Source organism: Amborella trichopoda, chromosome 1 (assembly GCF_054954075.1).
Source record: "Amborella trichopoda isolate Santa Cruz 75 chromosome 1, AtrichopodaSantaCruz75HAP2 v2.0, whole genome shotgun sequence".
Lineage (NCBI taxonomy): Eukaryota > Viridiplantae > Streptophyta > Magnoliopsida > Amborellales > Amborellaceae > Amborella > Amborella trichopoda.
In genome coordinates this window covers 6,190,968-6,217,032 of record NC_142336.1, presented here as the reverse complement: position 1 = coordinate 6,217,032, position 26,065 = coordinate 6,190,968, and the positions used below count along the sequence as shown (strand labels likewise).

General features: G+C 34.4%; 1 protein-coding gene across 10 annotated transcripts; it reads left to right on the top strand.

Annotated features, from left to right (window-relative positions):
• Positions 1 to 2,946: 2,946 nt before the first annotated feature.
• Positions 2,947 to 24,806, top strand: LOC18426164 (protein ZINC INDUCED FACILITATOR-LIKE 1). Of its 10 annotated transcripts, none has more exons than XM_020662367.2 (19): positions 2,947 to 3,125; positions 7,206 to 7,309; positions 7,820 to 7,972; positions 8,367 to 8,407; positions 9,128 to 9,188; positions 9,349 to 9,451; positions 9,809 to 9,911; positions 10,047 to 10,100; positions 10,192 to 10,254; positions 10,992 to 11,041; positions 11,139 to 11,214; positions 12,906 to 13,073; positions 13,583 to 13,670; positions 18,393 to 18,478; positions 18,577 to 18,684; positions 19,431 to 19,475; positions 19,616 to 19,704; positions 20,630 to 20,673; positions 24,469 to 24,806. In XM_020662367.2, the coding sequence occupies exons 3-19, from the start codon at positions 7,828 to 7,830 to the stop codon at positions 24,603 to 24,605; spliced, it is 1,461 nt and encodes a 486-aa protein (XP_020518026.1). In that variant the 5' UTR covers positions 2,947 to 3,125; positions 7,206 to 7,309; positions 7,820 to 7,827; the 3' UTR covers positions 24,606 to 24,806. The 10 variants fall into 10 exon arrangements, with proteins under 10 accessions (XP_020518026.1, XP_011620401.1, XP_011620402.1 ...); XM_011622099.3 differs by having other exon boundaries at positions 7,814 to 7,972; XM_011622100.3 differs by lacking the exon at positions 7,206 to 7,309.
• The last annotated feature ends 1,259 nt before the right edge of the window (positions 24,807 to 26,065 follow it).

Here is a 26,065-nt window from a genome sequence, read left to right as displayed (position 1 = left end):
ATGTGATAGTGTACTACAGCAATATGCTACTGGGGTCCAAAAGTCATTGTCAAATCTGCCGAAAATGATTTTGTGTATAGCAAGGGCATTTCTATCTAAAAAAGTGAATTTCTTCCCTTGGGGGGTATTTGTATAAAAAATTCGTTATAGGAAAAAAGGTGGGAGAAAAAGCTTGGTTGGGGGTAAGTTGTATAGAAAGGCTGGTATGGAAGGTTGTTTTTTTCTTGTAATTTTCCCTAAATATAACAACTGAGGTTTAGACAATAAAGACGTCTTGCTTTGCTATGATTGTTACACTTTAGCTATTCCTTACATAACATGAGGACAAAGTAAAAGAAGTCTGTGCAAGATTGGTGGTCCGTGGGTCCAGATGTACGTACATTGGGTCCTTCAAATTATATGTTGGGGCTAAGTCTTAGTTCCAATGGGTTCATAACTAGTATTTAGGAAAAAGAAAAGTATATAATGATACTTTTTATCTATGGTACAAGGTAGTCATAATTAGTTTTAACCATTGGATGTGAAGTTAGGTATAACCATTGAATATGAAGTTCTGTGGGCTGCATTTATTTCATTGACTAAGCTCAAGGTACAAAATGTTTGTTTTTTTGAACTTTGTAACATCTAACCTATCAAATTTTATGTTGGATGGTTGTAAGTAATTGTGACCACCTTATACCAAAAGATAAATGATATCAAAATATACAATCCTGAAAGAAAAATAGTAGTTAGGATTGGGAATTGTTAATCCGAATTGGGACTTGGTCCTTCCAGACATGTTCCTTGTTAGAATTGAGAATTGGTTGACTTGAGCATGTGTAATTTCGTCAATCCCCCTTTTCTCACCTATTATATATATATATGGTGCAGTTGGCATACAGATGCATCTTTAGTTATAGAGGTAAAGTGCCACTTCAAATTCTATCGTGGTATATAATTTTGATGTAAAATGTTATTAGGATTATCTCAAAATCTATTTTTATATCTAATTATAAAATTTTAAATTTCAAAAATGGTTAACATCAAGTAGATCTATAAACATATGAAAATCTTGAAAATGGACAGTGTAGATAATATGTTGTAAAATGCACTATTTCTGAGACTTAAAATCTTTTTATTTTCATAGTCATATATCTCGATGTTGAGATGATCAATTAAAAGGTTTTTCAACATTAAAGCTTCCTTTTCTGATGGATTTTTTAGATGCATCCGTAATTCTACATTATAAGGTTGCATCTTTATATAATTTTTTTCTATATATATATATATATATATTATTTTTATTTATATTTTAGACCAATTGTTACACCTGAGAATCGGTCCGATCTGCCAATCGATTTCAGGGAGGCTGATTCATCCAACCACACTGGTTTCAGATACACTGGTATTATGAATCATTTAAGGAAACAAGTGGTGATAACACAATTGGGTGAAATTATTGATCACTTAAGGAAATAACAATTTGATAGTTCCTAGAAGATGGTCCATGGAGACCAAATTTAGTAACTAAGCCCATTGCTAAACCCCACTTTTACCACAAAAATCCATTATTCATGGGGAACTTTTTGAGGTCAAAATTATTACCATTCGAAGCATAGGGCTCCAATGAATCTCCCCTGACAGGACCAAATGTATAATTTCGTACTAGACCATTTTCCCACTTTAATGCTTCAAATAAAAATATCTTGCAAGATTAAATGATGTGGACCTTAGATGTATCGGGACTTTGATCTCAAAATAATTTTCCTTTTTTGAGACTGATCATGCCCACATACCAAAGATAATTTACGGTCATCATTTTTTTTTATCAAGGATGATATAAGTTGCTCATACTTGGTAGAGCAGTTGAGCTCTTAACGCCCGTTTGGTTCCTTAGAAATGGGTGTCCTAGGAAATATCTGGCTTAGAATTGGTATCTCTTGGAATTGACATCTTCTAGAATATAAGAGTCTGCTGTTCGGATAGCATTTGGTAAGAGACCTAGAAGATGTCTATCCATTATTTGGATTGCTTGAAATATGTGTCTCCTCGAAATTATTTAATATAACATTTTACAATACTATAATATTAAATATGTTAATTATAAGGAAAGGGACCTGTCATAGTGGTAGCATTCCCATACCCAGCTACCATGTGGTATGACTTGTCTTTCCCACCAAATTACCCAAACAAAAATGTTTTTTATATATTTTATTATACAATAATTAGTACAATGTATTAACTATGATATATTAAGTATTAACTATGCTATATTAATTATTATAATTACTACAAGGGTTTGAGCTCCTTTTTTGAATGGACCTCAACCCACCCTAAAAAGATATAACTTACAACAAGTTTTGGGGGCTCATGGAAATATTAATTCCACCTATTTTTGTAAAATTCACTTTTCCACAAAAACGTTTAAAACGTGGCAGTCAGTCTCCACACATAAATACAATTCCCACCCTTAAAAAAAGCATCTGGAATAGACATGTGCCAGCATAACGTCGTTTTACGCGTGGGCCATTTCCATGAAAATGTACTCTCTTGGGTTAGACATGTGCCATATAATGCATGATGTTTTTTTTACGCAGTTGTAGCGAGTATTAGGGGTGACAATGGGTCGGATACGGGTTGGGTCCAAAAGTTAGATTTATACTCGGATATGTTCGGTTCCGAGTCTATCTTATCAGGTCCCATGTTAGGTCAGGTCCATTATTGACTACGAGTTTTCTTTTTTTTGTTTTATGTACAATTTGCTCCTGCGAAGCATACCAATTTGCAAACAAATTGACCCTACTTTATGTTGATGGATTTTTTTTTAATTTCTTTTATTTATTTTTGCTTGGATAGTCTTAAGTGTACCAGCAGGAAGCAGCCATTAGAGCTCTCAATCTGCTTTCTGGTTGCCATTTCAGCCACGTCTCTGCTGTCATAAAACCATACACAACCCTATATTTTTACAGTCATTTTATATCCATACCCTGCTTTTGAAGTCGAGATTTTCCATTTCCCTGCTCCTTTTGTCATCGTCGCCCATACTCAAGCGTCCTATGCATTTGTGTGCGCTCTGCAAGGAAAGGGTTCTCCTCTATTCAACGCATTATCTCCACTGAAATACGATTATACACTCTTTTTAGCAGGTATTTTGGCCATTGCCTTGTTCCTTTTTTTTGAAGATTTTCCGATTCGATTTGATTACTTCGATTTTCCGCTTCTAATTCCTTTTAAGGGAGTTTGCGTCTTCAATTTTTGAAGAAATTGCCAATGTTCGGCGCAATGTTTATGAATATTAAGTTCAAGATCAATGTTTTGAAACTCGGTTCGGGCAGTCCGATTATACATGCCCAAAAGCCTAAAAAAAAATGTAAAAAAGTTTATGAAATAATTAAAAATTAACAAAAGTCATAAACTAAAATAACTAATAGAAATCAAACTATAAAAGATGCACTATTATATAAAAGAAGGGTTATTGAACGTTTGAAACTTTTGATTTTATAGTTCAAATATTCCAGAAAAATAAAAAAAGCAGAAAATAAAAAATGGAGATGTAATAAGAAAAGCCTACAAATCAGCATAAAAATAATAAAAAATATATTTCTGAACCATATATTAGTGAATTTTAAATTTTTTAAAGCTTTTTGGACTCTGTCAGTGAGACTCGCCTCGGCCGAGTCCTTGCACACAGAGTAGACTTGCTTTTACAGTATTATTTGAATTTCTTTATAGTGTTGATTAAATAATGGGAAAAGTTTATATACGGTTGCAACCTTAAAAATGTAAAATTATAGATGCACCTCAAAAATCCGTCTGAAACTGTTGTTTCAATAATGTTGAAACTCGGGTCTCTAATTGATTACCTCAATATCGAGATGTATGAATATATAAAAAAAAAAAAAAAAATTTTGAGTCCCAAAAATCCTGCATCTTACAACACATTATCTAGACCGTCCATTTTCAAGATTTTCATATGTTTATATATCTACTTAATTTTAACCATTTTTGGATTTTTAAATTTTATAAATGGTTATGAAAAATAAATTTTCAAATAATCCTAAAAAAATTTTCCCCCAATAAAATTTAGAAATACACCTTAATGTTTACCTTTGCAACCTTATAGAAACCACACCCAGAAAGTATTGAAACGCTTTATATTGCTTATTTTTTGGGCTTGATATAGGGAAAATCAGCAAGAAAGCATATACTATGCTCCTTAGTGAGGATATTGTGCATCTCCCTCACCCAAAACATCTATTTAGGAAAATAATTTTTTAGTCTAGAAATTTTGGAAACCCATAATAAATACCAAATGATTATTTTAAAATAAAATATTGAATTTTGCTATTAAAATTGGGTAGTGATCTAATGCAACGGTTGTATCAGAGTATAATGCAACCACATTTCTAGAAAACCATGTTTGTGGTATTTGTATGAACCAAAATTTTACACACCCACTCTCTTTATCTCAATAGTCAGTTCCAAAAAAAAAAAAAAAAAGGTTTAACTTTAATCCTAGATATGCTTAAAATGAATCCTCTCCAACAACGAATCTAGACCTTTCATTTTGTGAATCTCTAGATCTTAGCCTTTACAAACTCAAAATCATTTTTTCCTTTTTTAATATTGTTCATCTAATGTTAATAAAGTCATATGAAAAAATTGGACAAGAAAAAATCCTCGTAAGGCCTAGATCTAAGCTTCTTATCAAAATAGACGGTCTATATTAATTGGGCTAAAAAAATACTTTCGAGGTTGTGTTTTCAATTTTTTAGTTTTTGTTATTGTTCATTAGAATGAAAATGGTGTATATTCTAAAATTTGGATCAAATAAATGGCCTTAACATAGTTTTTGAAGATTGTTACATTATATTGCAATACAATTATTGTATGGAATCATCGCCCTTTTAAATTTTGTGACACTTACTTGTAGCTCTTCCAAAATTGGACAATTTAATCTTGAAGCGTAATTTTTTTTTTATTATATAAAGAGTTTTATTTTGGTTTTTTTTTTTTTTTTTAGATTAATTTATGGGTTAAAAAGACTACATCCCCAAAATTTAAATTAAAAAATTTGGCGATCTCTATCTAATCTTGAGGCATAAGTTTCATGATATTTTCCATTTTTGTAAAGTCATATTTGTATATTTATATGGAAGAGCATATATTTATACTATAGAATACATGCAGTCTCTATAGGGGACCTGGATTCATGTAACCAAACCTAAATAATTGAAAAAAAAAGAAAAGAAAAAAGACTAACGACGATGATGATGAATACATGTGGCCTCTAGTTTGAAATTTTCCAGATTTAACCTTAGCACTTGTGAAAAATTGTTATTGAAATGGCTATGTGCGGTAAAAAGGCATAATATCCCAGGTGTTATTTTCGTTTTTTTCTTCTTTTTTGTTTTTCTTTATTTAAATTGTTGTTAATTTCATGTATTTTTCTTTCTCATTTCCATAGAGCGATTTACCAACTACAATTGTTTGTCTCTTTCATGATTAAAGGGAAAATATTTGCGTTAGGAATCAAAATAGAAGCTGAAATGAATCCCTTCGTGTATTTTATCCTCCGTGTAAACTTAATTGGATTTATTTCTTAAACATGGAAAATGTCATGAAAGCTTAGATTACTCAAAATTAAAGGGTGTGGTTTGCATAACGTTGTGATGTAATTTTAGTTTCAAACTCTTAGGATGGTGCGAGAATCTATTTTTATCTCTAATTATAAATTTTAAGTTAAAAAAATAGTTCAAATCAAGTAGATCTATAAATATTTGAAACTCTTAAAAACATACGTTTCAGATACTTTTTTGCAAGTTGTACTATTTTTAAGATTTAAAATCTCTTTTTTTTTTTCTTCATGGGGGTATACATCTTCATATCGAAATGAGAAACTAGATGTTTTTCCAATATTCCACGTACTTTTTCAAAGAATTTTACAGGTACACGTTAATTCTTTAAAGTACCAACCTTATTTAAACTTTTTTCAAAATTAAAATATCCCATTTCTCAATGAACATTTTACTTTTTAAGCTTCATCTAATAAAATTACCTCCTCAAAAGATTTGTTTTAACGTCCCAAATTATCCTTGCCTAGGGTCGGAAATCCAATTTTGAATTCGAACAAATTATGAAAATACCTCTTCTTGAGAATTGAAACATGAAACTACCCAAAGATGAAAATGCCCCCTTGTCTCGAATTGCTAACCCTAAGCAACCATGGGTATTTTTTATTATTTGCCTGTTCGATTTTTTAGTTAAAACTAACATTAGTTTGAAGGCTCTACTATATGCTGAAATTCTACCCTTCAATAGTTGTTTTTTTTTTTTTTTAACTAGAATACATAAAACCATTTTTTAGTAGAGTTACCTCCCTGTGATTTATTTTGCTTGTTCAGTAGTCTCTATTGTGAAAAAATATGGAAATATTTGTGAAAGTAGAATGTGACACTAGAAATGGAGAGAGGACCTGCCCATTGGGTCATGTCATGTTCTGGTTTGTCCTGCTCTTTCTCCATGTCTGTCCATCCATCCATCCGACAGTGATGACATTGATGACTAGATTTGGACATAGCCATCAGTCCAATTAATTGATGGACGGTAACGGAGAGAGAAAATGGGACCTACACATTGAGCCATGTCATCTTTTGGTTTGTCCTGCTCTTGCTCCATCTCCGTCCATCCATCTATTCAACAGTGTTGACACTCATGACTAAAGCTTTTACAGTCACGTGGATCACAATATACTTTCTCAATGTTTTTATCTGGAATTCGTGTTTGCTACTAAGGATAGAAGGAGTTTTTTTTAAAGTAAGAAGTTTATATAAGGTTGAGATGGATGAGTGGCAAGAGAAGAAGGAATAAAATTTGAAATAAATACATTTGGGAGAATTTAGTTATGATTCCAAGAGACGACAAGATAAGAGAAAATAAACTGAAGTGGATTGATCATGCGTTGCATAGACGTAGTATAGCAGCTGTTAGGAGGTGCAAATTAGTTCAAGTAGAGGGCTAACAAATGATAAGGGGTTGAAAATAATGTAACAAACGATATAGAGACTTATAGCCTCACTGTGGTTATGACCCTTAATAGAGCAAAATGGCAAGCGATAATTTGTGTAGCCGATCCCAAATTGACAATGATGATGATAATGTTGCAACCTTATTTGTAGAAAATAGGTTGTAGTAATCAACACCATTCATTTTATTTGGCAATGCAGGTTGATACTATCTTAAAAGACATGCCATGTATTGACACTTTCTTAAAAGATGGGTCAAAGGGTGAGGTTTGCATAACGTTGCAACCTTAAACCATCATATTAAGGTGCACCTCCAAACTTTGTCATAAGATGCAATTTTGGTATCAACAATTTTTAGGATGGCTTGAGAATCTATTTTCATCTCTAATTACAAAATTTTAATCCTCCAAAAATAGCTCAAATTAATCATATCTATAAACACATGATAATCTTGAAAATGGAATTGTCTAGCTAATATGTTGTAAGATCATTTTTTTGAGACTTGAAATCTTTTTTATTTTTTCATATCCATAAATCTCAATGTCCAGATGATCAATTTGATAGTTTTCCAATATCAAAATTACCTGTTCCAATGGAGTTTTGGTGTGTAATTTAATTCTCCAATTTAAGGTGTCAACCTTATATAAACTTTTACCATCTTTAAATACAATGAAAAATACAAACATATTTTCCTTCCAAATGAGAATTTTCTTTGGTGCTTAGTCAAAACCATTTGTATTAAACTTTAAATGACTGAAAAATACTTACTATCAAATATGTTTCTTGATTCATGCTTTGTTGATTTGAAGAGTCAGGTTCAACAATGGCTGAAAATGAAGAAGCTCTGTTGAAGACTAAGGACTATTATGAGAACTGTCCAGGATGTAAGGTGGACCAGATGAAGGAAATCAATCGGGGTTTTCCCTTAAAAGAATGCTTTTTCATTGCAATTGTTGTCCTCTGTAATGGTAAGCCTTGTCATTGCATATCTAATGAGGTAGCAGTTTATACGCTGCTTAATTGCTTATAAAAAGAAAACATACTATGGCGTATATGACTTGGAGAGTAGTATAGGCATGGGGCACCATCACCGTTTCATCTTCCTTTTGAATGGTGACAGTTGGGGAGTGTGTTTCACAAAACATATCATTAATTCAAAGTTTATGGGCTAATTGCATCCCATCACCGTCTAGCTTGCAGAGGGAATGGTGGTAACCTTATAATCTTACTGTTTCTGTGATGTATGTGTCGTAGCATAAGGATCCTCTGCTAAATGACACTAAAACATGATGAATAATATTTCCCATTTGAATTAATCTAGTTGTTTGCTGATCTATTGATTAATGGCCTTCCTTTTTACAGCTCTTCCAATATCATCATTATTTCCATACTTATACTTCATGGTATGTATGCTACCCAAGCTTTAGTGAACGTCATGCTATGCTTCTGCTTATTAGTATGTTTTATATATTTGGCCCTATTCTTTCAAATAGTATGTAAAAACATATCGCAAGGGTCTCCAGCCCGTGTGTGTCAGTCATGTCTGACAGACTTGACCGAGTCTATAAGAGACTCGGCCTAGTCTAACAAAACGAACAGTAAAACAATGTGAAATGGCCATAGTTGTCCAGTTCTGCTGAGCCCGAGCGACTTGGGTGAGTCCGAGTGAATTTGCCTGGGTTTTTTAATGCTGCTTTCGAATCATTTGATCATTGCGTGTTTCTCTATGTGCATGCATGCATTTGATCTCCTGATATCTGCATGCATCTTGAAGTTTCCTTGCACTCTACCTGCATGCATTTAAAATTTGCATTTCCTTGAATAAGTCATAAATAAATCACTGGAAATCATTGTAAACATTCTATGACATGTATAAAAAGTTCATTGAAGACATATGTGTACTAATTTGTTCAGTTAAATAATAAAAATGAATCAATCTTGGCACTTGCAAGAGTCATGTTTATGGCTCAGCAGTACACTTGCAAGTCCCTAGATATTGAAGAGTGATTTTCTGAAATAAATTTTCTTATGGCACCTAAATCTCTTAACAAATTTGCTCAGCTAAAGATTCGCTTCTTTCTTTTATGGAAGAATAAGAATCCATGGGTCAATTATTTGTGCAGATAGAATACTTCGATGTTGCAAAAACTGAGGAAGATATTGGATTCTATGCTGGCTTTGTGGGTAGGTCTACTCTATGACATGGGCATCGGTTCCCTTTTTTCTTTTTTATCTTTTCCTTTAGAATGTTGATGAGCATTCAATGACCTCTTATAGGGAATGGAAGCGTATTTCAGTACTAATTCTATGCTTGTGATTCTCTTGTTGTTATTGTTTTCACCAGGTGCATCATTTATGTTTGGAAGATTTTTGACTTCATTCATTTGGGGAATGGTGTCCGATCGATATGGACGAAAACGTGTAATCCTATTGGGGTCCTTTTCAATGTTAGTAATAATCGATATTTTATTTTCCTATATGGTTTTAACCGTGTTCAAAAATTTTTGGGCTGACTTTGGACTCCCCCAAGTCGGCCCCTCGAGCCAAAAAAACCTAGGAACAGCCTGAGTCTCCTGATATCTTCATAATATTTGACTTTTTCTCTTTAAAACTTGCACAGTCGGATCTACTTGAACAGGAGGAACTATGGCTTGGCACCTGGTTAGTCAGACCTGTGTCTGATTTTTTAAACATTGGTTCTAATTGTACATTTCAAACCAATGCACATAGCTCTAGGTGGTACATCATTATGATGAGTTTCCATCCAATCTTCATTAGTGACCTGGGGTTAATCTTTGTTACAGAATCATATTCAACACTCTCTTTGGGCTTAGTGTGAACTATTGGATGGCTCTTGGAGCGAGGTTTCTTCTTGGTTGTTTCAATGGTTTGCTTGGCCCAGTAAAGGTCCAAAGCTTCATCCTCTTAGTATTGATTATGAGCAGGAGTCTACTTTAAAATAGTTTGTTTTCATTGCTACAATTTCCTTTTACTTAAGATGTTTATAGTATTGAAATGTATGAATTGGTGAACGACTTGCAGGCCTATGCTATCGAAATTCTTCGCAAAGAATATCAAGCTCTGGGATTATCCATTGTATGAGCGTTGCTTCTTGCACTATTCACATTGTTCTGTTATGTTTGAATTAATTTACGAACTGCTTTTTTAAGCAATATTTTATTTTCAGGTGGGCACATTTTGGGGAGTAGGTCTAATTATTGGTCCAGCAATAGGAGGATACTTGGCACTGGTACTTGTTACATTTATACATTTGTGAAAATTGCCATTGAATCAAGAGTAGTTATCATGTCTGGTCTAAAGTATTTTGAGTTATGAACCACAAAACATGTTTCAAGGTGACTAGATAAGTTGGTTATGATGTCTTTGAGGAATGTCAAACCCATTCTTGGATTAACAAGGGTGTCAGATTCCATTGACACAAGCACACGTGTACACGCGCGTATGCGCACCAACATATGGCAAAAAGATTTGGGAAGCTGTGAGCTCATTTCTACCATTTTGGTTCATGGCCAAATGCCTAGTTAGGGGATGTGTTTGATTTGAAAACTTGCACAACAATTTTGATGCCCCTTCTGAAAAAAAAAAATGGGATTTTGAAATCTAAGCCAGAGATCCGACCATCCATCAAGTTAGCTCAATGACCAAGCACTCCAGCTAGGGACATGCATGACCTAATATTTTCTTAACAGCTTTGATTCACTAGGTGCAGAATTTTCTTTTTGTAAAAAAATAAGTTCTTGAAAATCCCCATCTGATCAATATGTCAAATGGACAGTTCGCAGTCACTTTGGTGCATGATTTGGTGGACAATTTATTGGGCTTTCTGTTTATTTTTATTTAAATGAATATAGGATTAAGTTGTTGTAGCTTGTACTTCCACTAACGTATCATTTCTTTCCCTGTTTTGTCTTGCTTCTAATGTTGGTCCAGTTAAATTAATCCCTTGATTTCATATTTACATCTTAGCCTGCAGAAAAATATCCAACTCTATTTTCTGAAAGCTCATTATTCGGGAGGTAAGTACTGTGCTTTGATTTATATTTATTCCTAATTTCTTCTTTTTCTTTTTTAATATTAAACTGCTTCAATGCTTACACATGCTTCCTGTTACAGGTTCCCATTCTTCTTGCCATGTCTTGTTATATCGATCTTTACAGTTGTGGTCTTTATTTCTTCATTTTGGATTCAAGTGAGTTTTATATCTCATCCCTACATAATTTTATTTTAGTATGAAATTTCAATTCATATGAAATTTCAATTCATATGAAATCACTTGGTTTAAGAAGGGTAAGGATCTTAAATTTTTTCTTAACTCGTCCCAAGGGTAGTTGTTTAGATAAGCAACCAACATAAAATTTACCAGAACTTTACATGAATCCGGAATCTATGATAGGTGCTTCCCTTAATAAAGAATGACAGACCAGGATTCATGTAGCCCACATCAATTAGTTGGAAAAATGCTCTAATGATGAATATGATGAATTCCTATAAAATCACTCCTTCCTTGGATTTTTGTAGTTTTTTTTTTTTTCTCTTGGCCCCTCAAGCGCTAATAGTTTTGTATGAGATGTATATTTATAGCTGCATGCTAGCAACAAGGAGATATCCTAATACTCTAAATATCAAGTCAACTTTGCATCAATAACATTCAACAGTTTCATAAAAAAAAAAGAAAAACATTTAACTTAGTGTGAACATTTCCCTTATTTAGAACTCTCCCTTGTTTGAACCATTGTTCAAAGCCCGGACTTACTCTAGGACTCACCAATGGAAGCGAGATGGCGGTTCTTGAGTGGGTATGAGTTGGGCAAGTTGCCTACCAGAAGGCTCAACAGATTGGCAAAATTCATGAAAAAGGAATAATAATTGATTTAGTGATTTTTTCTAGAAACTAAGCCCTACCTTCTTTAGATTACATAAGAATATGTAAAACACTATTTTCAGATGAATATTATTCAAGTGTCCAAAATTTCCAAATCCCATACTTTAGTGGTTGTTTGTGTAGAAAATAAGTATGATTTAATAGAAGAGCCAAAAGTAGGCTTACGAGATAAAATTAACCAAAATCAAGTTAAGGTTGGAGCAGTGTTTAAGAACTCGCTTTGGCCGTTTGCCGAGGTGAGTTGGTTGAAGCTGTACAAGGTCAAAAGCCCTAGATAAACTAAAAAAATTAATCAAAAAATAAAATAATAGTAGTAAAAGTAGCGTTTTGTAAGTTCAAATAAGCTTAAAAAAGTAAAAAAAATTAGATTTTAAAAAAAATGATTTATAGTTGGGGACATTTTAAAAATCCAAAAAACAAATATATTAAAATAGGTATTATGGCAAAAAAAAACACTCCCCAATCTTTGCCAAAAATCCAAATCATATGCAAAAAATCTATAGGCCAGTCCACTTTTTTACAATTTTTTGGAATTTTTTGAAATTTATTTTATGTATCCGAGTTGTACACAACTCTTGCCGGAACCCGAGTGGACTTGGGCAAGCTCCTTAACGGTGTGATAGAGAGAAGACCGGGCTGTTGGGCCTTTTACAATGTAGACTTCCTAACTAATTATCATAGTTCTTAGAATCATTTTTGTTGTATGACACTATTACAGGTATTAGAAATTGAAATCTATTGTGTTGTAAGACCACTGGACAATTTTTTCTCAAGACTGAGCTTTTCTTGTTTGGAGTATTACAGTTAAAGAGTATCTTCATGTCTGATTATCTTTTAATTGAGAGATAGTAAGATAGTGATGATGACTTTTTATATTTATATTACATACACTAGGTAGTCATATATCTACAACTGTGAAAATCCTAATATGGTGTGGGTTTATGACTACTAGGTTACAATAATTTACATATAGTTATTACTGTTAATTGTTGATGCAGGAAACACTACATATGCATCCCTCAGAGAAAGGGGAAGGGTTAGAGAAGTTGGAAGAAAATAAAAGCACTGCCTCACCTGCTAAGAAATCCCTTTGGAGAAACTGGCCCTTGATGTCTAATATAATTGTATATTGTATTGATGCCCTTCATGACATGGCATACACAGAGGCAGGTCTTCTCATATACTTTGATATGTTGGGCTTTTCCAAAAATAAATTTTTAGGGAAATTTATCAAAATACACCTAAAATATCAAATATTGAGCATTTCAACTATTTATCTAAGTAAACCTAAAATATCAACTATTCTATCTCATATGTCCTTTGATGGGCTTTTTGAAATTAAATGAAAAGAAATAGGTAGGATATTAAATCACCTTCCTCATTTGAAGGAGACTTACATTTTCATGTGCTCTTTCATGCATATGCTTTTTTCTGTTTGTCAACATTTGCACATTTTGGGAAAGGAGTTAGGGTTGTGGTGGTAGCACCCTCCATACCTTTGTCGCACGTTGTGCTCTCCAATCCCATTGATAGTTTAAAAAATCCAACCATTTAAAAAACAGGATGGGACACCTATATTCCCCACTGAAATACCCAAAAAAAAAAAAAAAGCATTTGCACATTTCCAAATTTCAAATTACATACTTCATGGATTAATTGTGAACTTTTGCTATAGATATTTTCTCTTTGGGCTGTCAGCCCAAGAAGGCTTGGTGGGATGGGATTTTCATCTGCGGATGTGGGTGAGGTTCTTGCAATCTCAGGTATGAGTGGCACATGTGTTTTTTAGAACATATGACGTTTACCCTCTTTGCACTGTTAGACAAATGAATAGATTCCCCTTGCTATCCTTTACATTAGATAGTGTTCCTGTTGTGATTATAAATGTGCCTTGTGGGACAAGTGGAAACTAAAATTCCAAACGGCTAATCATGATTCTCTTCTCATTGTTATACATCATTTTTTACGTACTTGTATCCCCGGGGCAAATAAAGAGAGAGCCGGTAGTAACCTGGTACTGTCGGTGCCCAAGAAGCTGTCAAACAAAGGGAACACTGTCGCAATAAGTCTAAAAGTGGGCAACCGTTGAAGAAGTGTCAGAATGGCCTCAAATTAGATGAGAGTGTAGTTTTGGATACCCTAAGGACACCCGTAAATTTTCGTCACGTTCTGACGAGTTTTGATATAATCAGGACGAAACTTGGTTTTCAAATCCAGTTCCTATCATGTTGAAAATTGACCCTATAACTATAGCCCTATTTTCTAGGTCTCAAAACAATATCAAACCTGCATGAGCGGGTAGTTTTGGATACCCTAAGGGCACCCGTAAAGTTTCGTTGTGTTCTGACGAGTTTTGGTATGATCAAGACGAAATTTGGTTTTCAAATCCAGTTCCTATCATGTTGAAAATTGACCCTATAACTATAATCCCATTTTTTACGTTGAAAAACCCAGGTACCAAATTTCGGCTCAATCGAATCATTCTAGGTCTAACTTACCATAAAATGGTGGGTTTTACGCTGTTGCGGTGCAACCTCGGTAAACCAATGGAAATTGTGTTTTCTCATTTCGAGATGATTCTCAAATGCTCATAACTCACTTGTTTTGAGTCTGATTAAGCTCAAATTCAAACTTGAGCTAGATCTCGACGACCTGATCATTTTGACATATGGCATGTGTCATGGCCTGGCCCGAAACGAGAGAATATTTAGAGAGAATATGAGCTCAAAACATGAAAATTCAGATTTTATAAAGAAGAACATCCAATTCTTTGAGATGTCATAGCTCAAGATCCCGATGTCGGATCATTGCAAGTATGGGTCCTTTGCGACCGTACTTCGAAGAGCTACAATTTGATATGATTTTAATATATGATTGGAGATTGGATGACACGAATTTTAAGGTCGAAAATGGCATAATTTTTTCGATCGCCAAAATCCCATTTTCCGGTGACTTTCGAAAATTGGAACGTTCTCGGGCGAAGATAAAAAATGGACGAAAGTTATTGCAAAATGATCATGATAGTATTATCTTCAATTTGTGATAAAAATAAAGGCTTGGAACATCAACGATCGTGCTAGATTGGTGGTCGAAGAATCACAAAGTTTATGGACTTGACCGAATTTTGGGTTCTTCCTTAAAATCCGTTTCAAGACGATCAAATGGTATCAAAACGTGTGCAATAGTTCAAGCATTGATTTTATGACGATTGATCACCTGAATTACCTCCGTAAGCGTTTAAAAAAACTCCCGAGGCCTAGCAATGGGAAGAAGGCCCAATGGATGGATGGTTTTGTCATTTGTTAAACATGCCTAGGGGTATTTTTGTCATTTGGTCAAAAAATAGGATTAATTTTTTAATTCATAAAATGTACTTTTTTTTTTTTGACAATTTTGGGTGTTTTTGAGCATTCCACCATTGTTTAGTGGTTGCTCTATATAAGGGAACCCAAGTCATTTGTAATACAATTTGATCATTTGCAGTAAAATTCTTGAATACTTGAGCATTTTAGAGTGAGATTCTTGAGTTCTTAGCTTCTTGTTTTCACTTTGCTTTCAAGTTCAAGACCAAGTGGAGAGGAGAGAACATTTTTTAGAGAGAGAAAATACCCCTAGAACCCGACACTTCTTAGAACTCAAAGTTCCAACTCCTTTAGGATTCCCAACTCCCAATCCCATACACCCTAGAACTCATAGTTTTCATACACCTTAGAACCCCTAGCTTCCAATCCTATTCCATACACCCTACACCCTACCTTAGTTAGCCTTCCATACACCATAATATTCCATACACCATAGGATCCTATACACCTTAGTTATTTTATACCTTACCCAATCCCATACACCCTAGCTTCTACACACCGTACCTCAATCCAATCAACCAAAGCTAGACACCTAAGACCCTAAACCTTAATCTTAACCCAAAACTTATACCTCTTTCTCTCTTATGTGCACGAAAAGGGATCAACGAATGTGCACTTAGGCTCAAGCCCATTTTAGGTCCACACTCTCTCCTCTCTCTTCTCTCTGTTTTCTTTCTTCCACTCTCTTCCTCTTTCTTCCCTCTCTTCGTTCTCTCTTTCTTTCTTCTCTCTCTCCTCTCTTCTCTCACTTCTTCTTTCTTCTTTCTCTCTTTCTCTCTCTCCTTGCTCGGACTCAGGATGGGTCTGAGCCCTCACCTAGACCTCACCTTCTCTCTCTCTCTTTCCCTCTCTTTCCCTCTCTCTCTCATGCTCAAACTCCCAGACCAGCACCTAAGGCGGGCCCGACTACCCTCTCTCTCTCTCTCTCTCTCTATTTCTCCTTACACCCTCTCATCTCCAATATCTCCCTACACTCTCATCTTCCCTATCTGCCCTACCCTCTCATCTACCCTATATGCCCTACCCTCTCATCTCCCCTATCCACCCTACCCTCTCATCTTCCCTATCCGCCCTACCCTCTCATCTTCCCTATCTACGCTCTCCCTTCATCTCCCTTATCCGCCCTACCCTCTCATCTCCCCTATCTGCCCTACCCTCTCATCTCTCCTATTTGCTCTACCCTCACGCACTCCTATCTGCTCTACCCTCACACACCCATATCTGCTATATTTTCTACCCTATCCATCCTAACTTCACATACTCCCCTATCTGCTCCACCCTCACACACCCCTATGTGCCCTACTTTCATACTTCCCTATCTGCCCCAAGCTCTGTACACTAGTCTATCTCCCCCACATTCTCATACTCGCCTCATCTGTTCTCCATTTTCTCACCTACTCTATCTCTCATCTCCCCTTTAGAGTCCGGACCCATACCATAGGTGGGCCCATCATTCATGGACCCCATTCATCTCATTTTCTCTCACCTTAAACACTCTCTTCTCTCTCTAAATCATACTTGAACTTCCCATTTATTTTACTTTGCTTTCATTTCATTACTCCTTTATTTCTCTCTTTACTCATTTCTTTCGCTTCTCGAGCACTCGATTCGGAGTCGTCCTGAGATAGTGGTCTAGGGTTTTAACTCTCGAATTGCTACTCTAACTATCAGCTTGTACAGTGAAGTCGGGTCATAAGAGGTATTGATTCTCTTACACTCGGTCACTCGAGTTGGGGTCATCCTGAGTTTCTTAAGAGTTCTAACCCTTTCACTACTCTAACCACTGAGTCACACAATGTTTGGGTTGTGAGAGACTTTCAGCTCTCTCTCTCTCTCTCTCTCTCTCTCTCATTTTCTTCTCTCCTTTGATCACATTTAGGGGGCTCTTTGGTTTAGTGACATATTTATAGGCTCAGTCTTGTAACTCTACTTTCCGAATCCTTCGGGTACCAAGGCTTTGTGCATGATACTTTTCTTTATCTCCAGTAATACCTCTTAGGAGAGGTTACGCCGGGAGGTTGCCCAATTTCCTACCACTCTACCCAAAACTAGAGCCATTAATCCATAAAACACATCAAAGAAGAGTACATTATATTTGAATTTCTTTAGCAGTTTTTAAGTGAGAGTTGAGGTGAGGTGTTGAGTTTAGAGGGGGGGCCGCATCCAAACCATGCTACTGGACAACTGGAGGGTTTTCGTTCATTGATCTAAGAGGGCAATAGCCCAAGTTTATCCCACGAACTCAAACTGTGGTGAGATAGGTGCTCAAGTCCTTCCATACATCGTTTTAAAATCCTCTTATAGTTGGACATACCTATTTGCACGTGATACATGAGCCACACACGTGTTCGTGATGTCAGGCAGTTCTTTGAGAGGGGGTCAATCGAGCCCGGGTCCCCGAGGGAGCCCGAGCAACGTAGATCCAGGCCCGACCACTCATACTTGGTTTCTCAGCTTATGTTAATTGGTGCATTACTTGATATGTTTACATGCTGATTTTAAATATCTATTACTGGCATAAAGAGAATGAAAGAATAGTCAGGACCTTACACGACTCAAATGATGTACCTGGAGATACATCTTAAACAATAATGGATAAAGCAGACATAAATGGCATATACAATTACATGAAATACATATATGCATGAAAATTTCTCGCACTAAATCAGCTATAAGCTCAGTAGGAAGTAGTACATATGTATTCAACTGTTATTTACTTAAGTCAAGTCCATATGGACCACCTGCATCGTCCTACCATAGTTGTTATGCTTGGTGAGTTGTTGTTTGAATGGGATCATAATAGCTTTTCTAATTCTTTTGTCCTTTATTATTATTCTTGGGGTTCATATTGGTAATTGTGTTGTGCTTTGTACCTGTAAAGATTTTTTGTGAAGAGTTAATGCCATCATTCTTTGTTATTTGCAAGGGTTTTCCTATGTTAAAGATCTGTAATGCCGTTAGGGAACTGTTTGCTTATTTCCCTTATGTTTCTTCTCATGATCGTGTACTTGGTAGAATTTCATCTTTTCCAAAGAGCTTTTATTGAAGGTGTAATCGTCAATTTTTTCCATTTGATATTATTTAACATCGTTTATTGAATCCTGATTCTTACTATTTCATCAGGTTTTGGTCTGCTATTCACACAACTTTATATATTTCCAAAGGTTGAGAAGATTACTGGGCCATTGCCACTGGTCCGCTATGGATCGGTACGTCTTCAAGCAACTTGTGTGGGCTTTTCTTTGATAGGTGACTGAACTTGTTTTAGGTGACCGAACTTATGTCCTGGAGATCTTTCTACTTGCAGTTTATAAGTATACCACTGCTCGCAAGCTACCCAGCGATAGCCAAGCTTACCGGTTTATCTCTGAAGGTCACAATTAATTGTGCATCCTTGTTGAAAAATTGTTTTTCTGTAAGTGAACATACACGCTGTCTGATTGTTAGCATATTAAATAGCTTCACAGCTGTTTCTAATTGTATTATGTGCTCTGATTTAACCTTCAGTTATAAGAGGAGATGAAGGAATTTAATGGACTTTCTACATGATGTTAAAGATAAAAAAGGAAAATTTGGTTGTGAATCTAGACTAAGGCCCGCAGGCCCAGCACAGAATTAAAATATCAGTTAATGAATTACCAGCTTTTAAAACTGCTAAGTTTACTCATTTCAAATAAAATAACTCTGATATGTTTGAAACCTTCTTAGCAGAAGGTTGTTTTCCTTTTGCACTCAATCTGGCACATTTCTGGCACCATGAATTGCCATCGTTGGGGATTCTATAATCCTGGCATGTGCATTACTGCCTGTTGCTCCTTACTTTATTATTCTCCCCAAATCCTGAATTCAATATGAAAGGCAATAAAGTCGAGATGTATGTATGATGGATTTTTGGTAACTTGAAGTACCTGAAAGGAAATACTTATGGATGCCTCCTTAATTGGATGGATTGGAGAAGCCTCATTATCGTGTAGCTTTTGACATGAATAAAAGCTTGATAATAATCTTTGAGATCAATGATAAATTTGCCTTATGAAAATAGTTTTTCAGTTGTCGTATTTGTTCATATATTTCTGTATGACTTATTTCCGTGCCAATCCTTGCCTAATTGTTTCTCTCACACGTACCAATTTGTCATGTTTGAGTTGCTACTTTTTGCAGGCGACGATTGTCACCGCAATATTAATTATGCAGAACAACTCTGTGGTAATTATCTTTCAAACGTTAACCTCCATGATTTCCTTGATTTTCTATTGGTTCATTCTCAAAGTTCGATACTCTACATGGGTTAGTTCTAGTCATCTTATTTGGCCTTTTGTATTCTATGCATTTTACTTGATTTACAGCCTCAAGACCAAAGAGGTGCTGCAAATGGGCTTGCAATGACTGCAATGTCCCTATTCAAAGCAATTGGTCCAGCAGGAGCTGGTGTTTTGTGAGTACATCACAAACTTCCTTTCTTCTACAGTTTCGTTTATGCAAACATAATTGTAAAGTTTTCATGATATGATAATGTCTTGTCTCTTTGTATCAGAAGCCTGATTTCTTTGAGGCTACCATCTACCATTAATTTTCTCCTCTCTAAAGCCATTGACGTTCGAGCTATCCATTATACTCATTGACTAGGGCTCTTAATCTCACCCTCTAGATTCATCAGATGATTAGGAACTAAGGAAAAACAATGCAAAAGAAAAGAAATGAAATAAAATTAGAATGCTGTGGAGATGGTTATTACCTTGCCTGTTAGTTTTGTATACCATGGATGGACTAAAATTACATGCTTTGTTCTTGTATTCGTGAGTTATGTACTCCAATACACTCTTTCTTTGGGTAGGTTATTTCATTTCATTATACTTTTGTAAAGGGGTTATGTCATTTTGTCCCTCCTCTAGTTGTGTTTATGTAGAATATATGTGGATGTGATTGACATTTGTATGCCTAATCAAGCAGCTTTCTTCTTCTTCTTTTTTTGGATTGATTTGTAATAAAGACAAGTTCACAAAAGTATGCCAATTCTTGTGCCAATCTTGGCTCAAATTACAACAGTTTTGAGTTCTTTATGACTACTTCGAAGGCACAAGATGCTGGCTACTTCCTTTAAAAGAAAAAAGCCTGGGATTCACATACATTGAGCACTGTTTTCTGGTTTCTGTTTTGAGGATTGGAGAAAGCAAAATTCTAAACTAAAGCATGCAACATTTAGTTAAAAGCGAAAAAGTTAAAAAAATCATACGACTATTTATGCATCATGGAACAAACTTTCTTGTAGGCATTTACCATATAAAATAATGTCACATTCTTTTTTATATCGATCTTTTCCTGCCAAAAGACTGTATCCTAATGTGATTTCCACACTACAGGTTTTCATGGGCTGAAACCCGTCAAGATGCTTTCTTCTTCACAGGTATTACTCGCAAACTTTGAATATGAAAATGATCAGGTAGGACATATGCCCACATTAATGATGTCGGTATATGCCGATATCAAAAATGCATGCATAGTTTTACTTGGCCATTCCCCATTTCGAATCAAGGCACGTAAACTCCCATTTATAGAGGACTGTTATGGGCTTTGGAAACTGTCCATTCTATTTCAGAAAAGGGTATATATAATGAGTGCAGAGAACTTTCTAACCTAGCCATTGGTATCAACAGAGATGGTTGGGGTGTGTGATTTCTCCAATTGAAGTTCGAAAAAATTTGAGTCGAGGAACGACACACCTCAACCTTCCCTTGACATCTGAAGGCTCAGGTAATGTGGAGTTTGCTAGAAGAACTTCAATGCACTCATTAAATATATTTCCTTTATAGAAATAACTTACTGGTAGTTGACGGTGAAGTCCATTTCCCCTCTTCGAGGTGGGTTAAGAAAAAGGAGTTGAGGTTATATTTAAGAAGGATGACCATGACAGTTATTAGCAGCGTTTTGAAACTCAGCCAAAGGTAACTCCGACTCGACCGAGTAACTCAGACTCCGCCAAGTAACTCAGACTTGGCTGAGTAACTCGGCCTCGCGAAACGAGTTTTGTCCGAGTTACTTGTACATCATTTTTTTTTTGTTTAATTATATCGAAACCTCCAACTTAAATCAGATATGTAAAAACGTTTTGCTGGTTGTTACTTACACGTAAAGTCGAACCGTCATGGGTTCCAATCAACCTTTTTTACATTATAGTTTTAAAATGTCCTCCTTTTATCCTACTAACATTTGTTAAGAGATTAATTTATAACGGAAACAATAACTAACACACCCATATGTGGCTTAGTGATAAAATGTGGCATTTTTAATATACATATATATATATATATATATATATATATATATATATATATATATATATATATATATATATATATATATATGACTTAATTCAAACTTCATTTTTTTTTTAAAATAAGAGCTGGACTCGGGCGAGTTAACAGGGACAATAACCAACACGCAAATATATGGCTTAGTGATAAAATGTGGCACTATCTTCAGTTTCTTTATAAACAAATAAGAGCTAGACTCGGGTAGGTTACTCGGACTCGCCCGAGTAAATTGCCTCAGCTTAGGCTCAAGTACCTTGGCCGAATCGATTTTATTAACTGTGGTTATTAGTGGTGCTTTTCTTTTGTTCTTTTTTTTTTTAAAATCAATGGTTGGCTGTGAAAACAGCCCCTACAGATAACAATCAGTTGTTATTTTTTGTAAAACACCTGGCATGCTTACACCCATGATATTGGGCATCAGTTTTATTAAGAAAATAGTGCTTGAATTCTGAAAATAATGGCTGTCATATCTGAAAAAGGTGTTCAATTAAAAAAAAAATCATTTTGCAAATATTTTCATGTTTTTCACCATTTTTTCCTTTTACATTCTTTCTCATTTTTTTTTTCACTATGACAGCCATTACGGTTACAAAACCGAATGGCCTTGCCACGATCAATTTAAGTGTCTATATATATATATATATATATATATATATATATATATATATATATATATATATATATATATATATATATATATATATATATATATATATATATATATATATATATATATATATATATATATTAATAGGAAAAGTTTAATATAGGGTTGCAACTTTAAAATGTAGAATGAAGATGCACCTTAAAAATCTATCACAAAAGGCTGTTTTGATGTTGAAAAACTCTCTAATTGATCATCTTGACATCGATATATATATATATATATGTATAATTAAATCCAAAAAATTATGCATCTTGCAATGTATTATCTGGACTGTGCATTTTTTAGATTTTTATGTGTTTATAAATCTACTTGGTTTGAACCATTTTTTAGAGTTTCAAATTTTATAATCAGAGACGAAAACGAATTGTCAGGCCATTATAAATATTTTACAACCCCCAAAGCAAAACTACTCAGAATCACTCAGCCAAGTTTTCAAATACATATAAAAAGTAAAATATAAATTTTGATGAGACAAGCCGCTTTAAAAACGTTGGTTAGTGCTCAAGCCTAACCGATACACAGTGTTCTTAAAATAAAGAGTGTGCTTTGTATAGGGCCGACGATCTAAACAATCAAAGTAAAGCACACCTTCAAATAGTTTCGAGAAATGTGGCTTTAATTCTGAAAATCTTTGTATTAGCCTTAAAATATATTTTTATATTTAATTATAAAATTTAAAGCTTAAAAAATAATGTAGATCGCTCGGATCTATGAAAACTTGAAAATTTTGAAAATTGACGATCCAAAAATACGTTACAAGATGCATTATTTCCAAAACTGGAAATATATTTTTTTTCTTATGTCTATGCATCTTGATGATCAATTTGAGGATATTTGGGTATCAAAACAACTCTTGAAATTTTTGTGGTGGGCTCTAATTTGATTGTTTAAAGCCTCGGCTCTATATAAACTTTTTCCTAAAATAAAATACCTTTTTATTTTTTTAAACTTATCATAACGAAATTTTCTTGCTTTTTTTTATCTACTTTAGCTTAAAAACATCCTGGGGACCTCCGAATTCTATCTAGGGGTGACAACAGGTCGGGCCGGACCCGGACCCGGACCCAAAAATATAATGTGGGACCTAGACCCGACCTACAAATTAAAATGGTTATGTATTTAACTATATCTAAATATATTTCATATGTTTGAACCCGAAAAATATTACCGGACCCGAATCCAACCCGCCTGGTCCAATTTTTGAACCCATACCCGGACTCATATTAGGTCTACCCTTGGGTCAAGCATCAGGTCTAGGTCCATTGCCACCCCTAATTCTATCATGACAAAATATTTCATATTCTAGCAGGATCATATTTTCCGTCGTGTGAAACCCAATCTCGGAGCCCAATTTTGGGGATGCAACCTTCTCAGCCAAGTGACTAAGCTCAATGAATTGTTTTTTCCCCAAATGCACTGTCAATGCACTTAAAAAAAAAGTGTGATTTATGTATGGATCCTAAAGTTTTAGGTAAAATAAAAATCGGAAATTACAAATAAGATCAATCAACCCACAATTATTTTTTTAAAATTGCCCTACGGTCAACTTGAATTTTGATTATCCTTTTTAGTTTTTTTTTGGTTTTTTTATTTGTAGGGCAGTGCTCCAAGCTTTAAAGCACTGCCTTACTAACGAAAAAACTAAAAAAAAAAAAAAAATCAAATTTTTTGTTGATTGAGGGGTAATTTTAAAAAAAATAATAAAAAGGGTTGACCGATCTTCTTTATAATTTCCACATATGCATTTCATATTTTACCTAAAATTTTAAAGTCCGTACATAAATCACTCTAAAAAAATAGTATCTCAAGACCAAACAGAGGCCATTAAATTTTTGTGGGATGAGATCAGAGAACTCAAACTTCAGAAAAAAAAAAAAAAAAAAAAAAATCTGATTGTTTTTAAAACGATCATCAAGTGATGTTTAGGTGGTACCCCAATTTTCAGACTGAAAAAATCCTCCCAAATAAGTCTCCTGACCAATATATGGTCCCAGGAATGTAGTGGCTCTTGGACCTTAACCACTTGAAAGAGCATGAATCTTACAAATCTTACCTGTACAAAAACATATCTTCTAGACTAAAGCAGGGAAAATAATTATATTTCAAGTCCCAATATTGCCTTGAATAACAATGTACAAGCCAATATGACAAACTAGTAAACCATATTTTCCAATTAATTTTGGTAATATATTGTGCAAATGTTCTTCCTTTGTTTGTGCAGGCGATTCAATGGTTTTCTTCATATTTAATATACTCCTGCTTATGATGGGGATCATGACATTCGAACCGTTTATGCCCAAAAACGCTTCTAAACCATATAAAGAAGTAATCACAGAGAGGGTGGAACCTGAGGAGTGAGTGAATCACCCCTTTGTCTGCATGGGAATCACGTGTCGACACTTGTTACACTTTAACCCATGTCAACACTAGAGGACAGGGTGGATTCCCTCTTAGACTAAGAGAGAGGGTAAATTCTCTCACGGTGTTTAGGGGAGGGAGTTAGATTGTTATGTTATCAGAGAACTTTTGGTGAATAAACTTTGGGAAGTGGATTTCTCATGGTTTTGTGATTTTTTTTTTTTTTTTGTACTCTTATTCTCTTCTTTTTTTTATAGAGATCACTCCGCTGTGGTAGTAAAAAATGTGATTAGAGACAGAACCCAAAAAAATACCCAAAAAAATAAATGTTGGATAAGATAGAGCTACCACGTTAGGCAGAAACCAAAAAATAAATCTTGGATAAGATAGAGTACCACGTTTTAGTTGAAGATTTTTTTATTGTGGTTTATTAAAAGGTGAATCTTGGGATTTTTGGGAAGCTAAAATAGATAGGCGATCAAAAGATTTCCTAAAATTTCACCCTTCACGACACGTAATAGATTTCTTTATTTTTTTGGAAATATCTGGTAATCTTTCTCCATTTTCCTTACCATTAAATATACCCAAGTTGTCCGTATAATTTATTTTCATGTAATAGATACCACCCCTTAAAGACAGGTGAGGTTTACACAAGGTGTCAGAATATTGAATATTAAAACCAAGGCTTACTTATGAACTCCACGATAACATGGTATTGGAAATCCTTATAAAAGCGTGAAAAAATATTGTCACTCTTAATTATAAAATTTAAAGCTGAAAAATAGTGTGGATCAAGCATAACTATAAATATTTAACAATTTTAAAAATAGACAGCCCATATAATATGTTACAATTTTATTTTAGTTTTTATTTTTTATTTTTTATTTTTTTTAAGTTTTGAGATTCTTATGTTTTTTCATATCCATACATATCAAGATCGAGATGATTAATTTGAGGCTTCTCAACATCTATAGTAGGTAAGATTTTGAGATGCACCTTACTTTGTAGTACTGACTGTCGTGGGATTTGATGTATAATGTGTTTAATTATTCACAAGGATTATGTATTATCTACGCCTGATCTAAAAGAGCCATCAGATCATGAAGATTAATAGAATTCCTCAATGAATCCCAAACACAACAGAAACACAAAATTAAAGGATAAAATAGATGTCACATACCTTTTTTGGATCTAGTTGCTCTTTTGCAATTGGTGTGCCAATCCTTCTATTCCTTTTGAGTGTGGTTCTTTTGATTCAAAAGTTTCATTCCCACATCCTCAGGCCAACTTTTAATAACTAGAATTGGAAGTATAATAAATGCAACTCATATTCCCAAGCCCTTTGATGGAAAGTGAGAGAAGAATTCTCACAAAGGGAAGCAAGGAACACTTATATATATATATATATATATATATATATATATATATATATATATATATATATATATATATATATATAT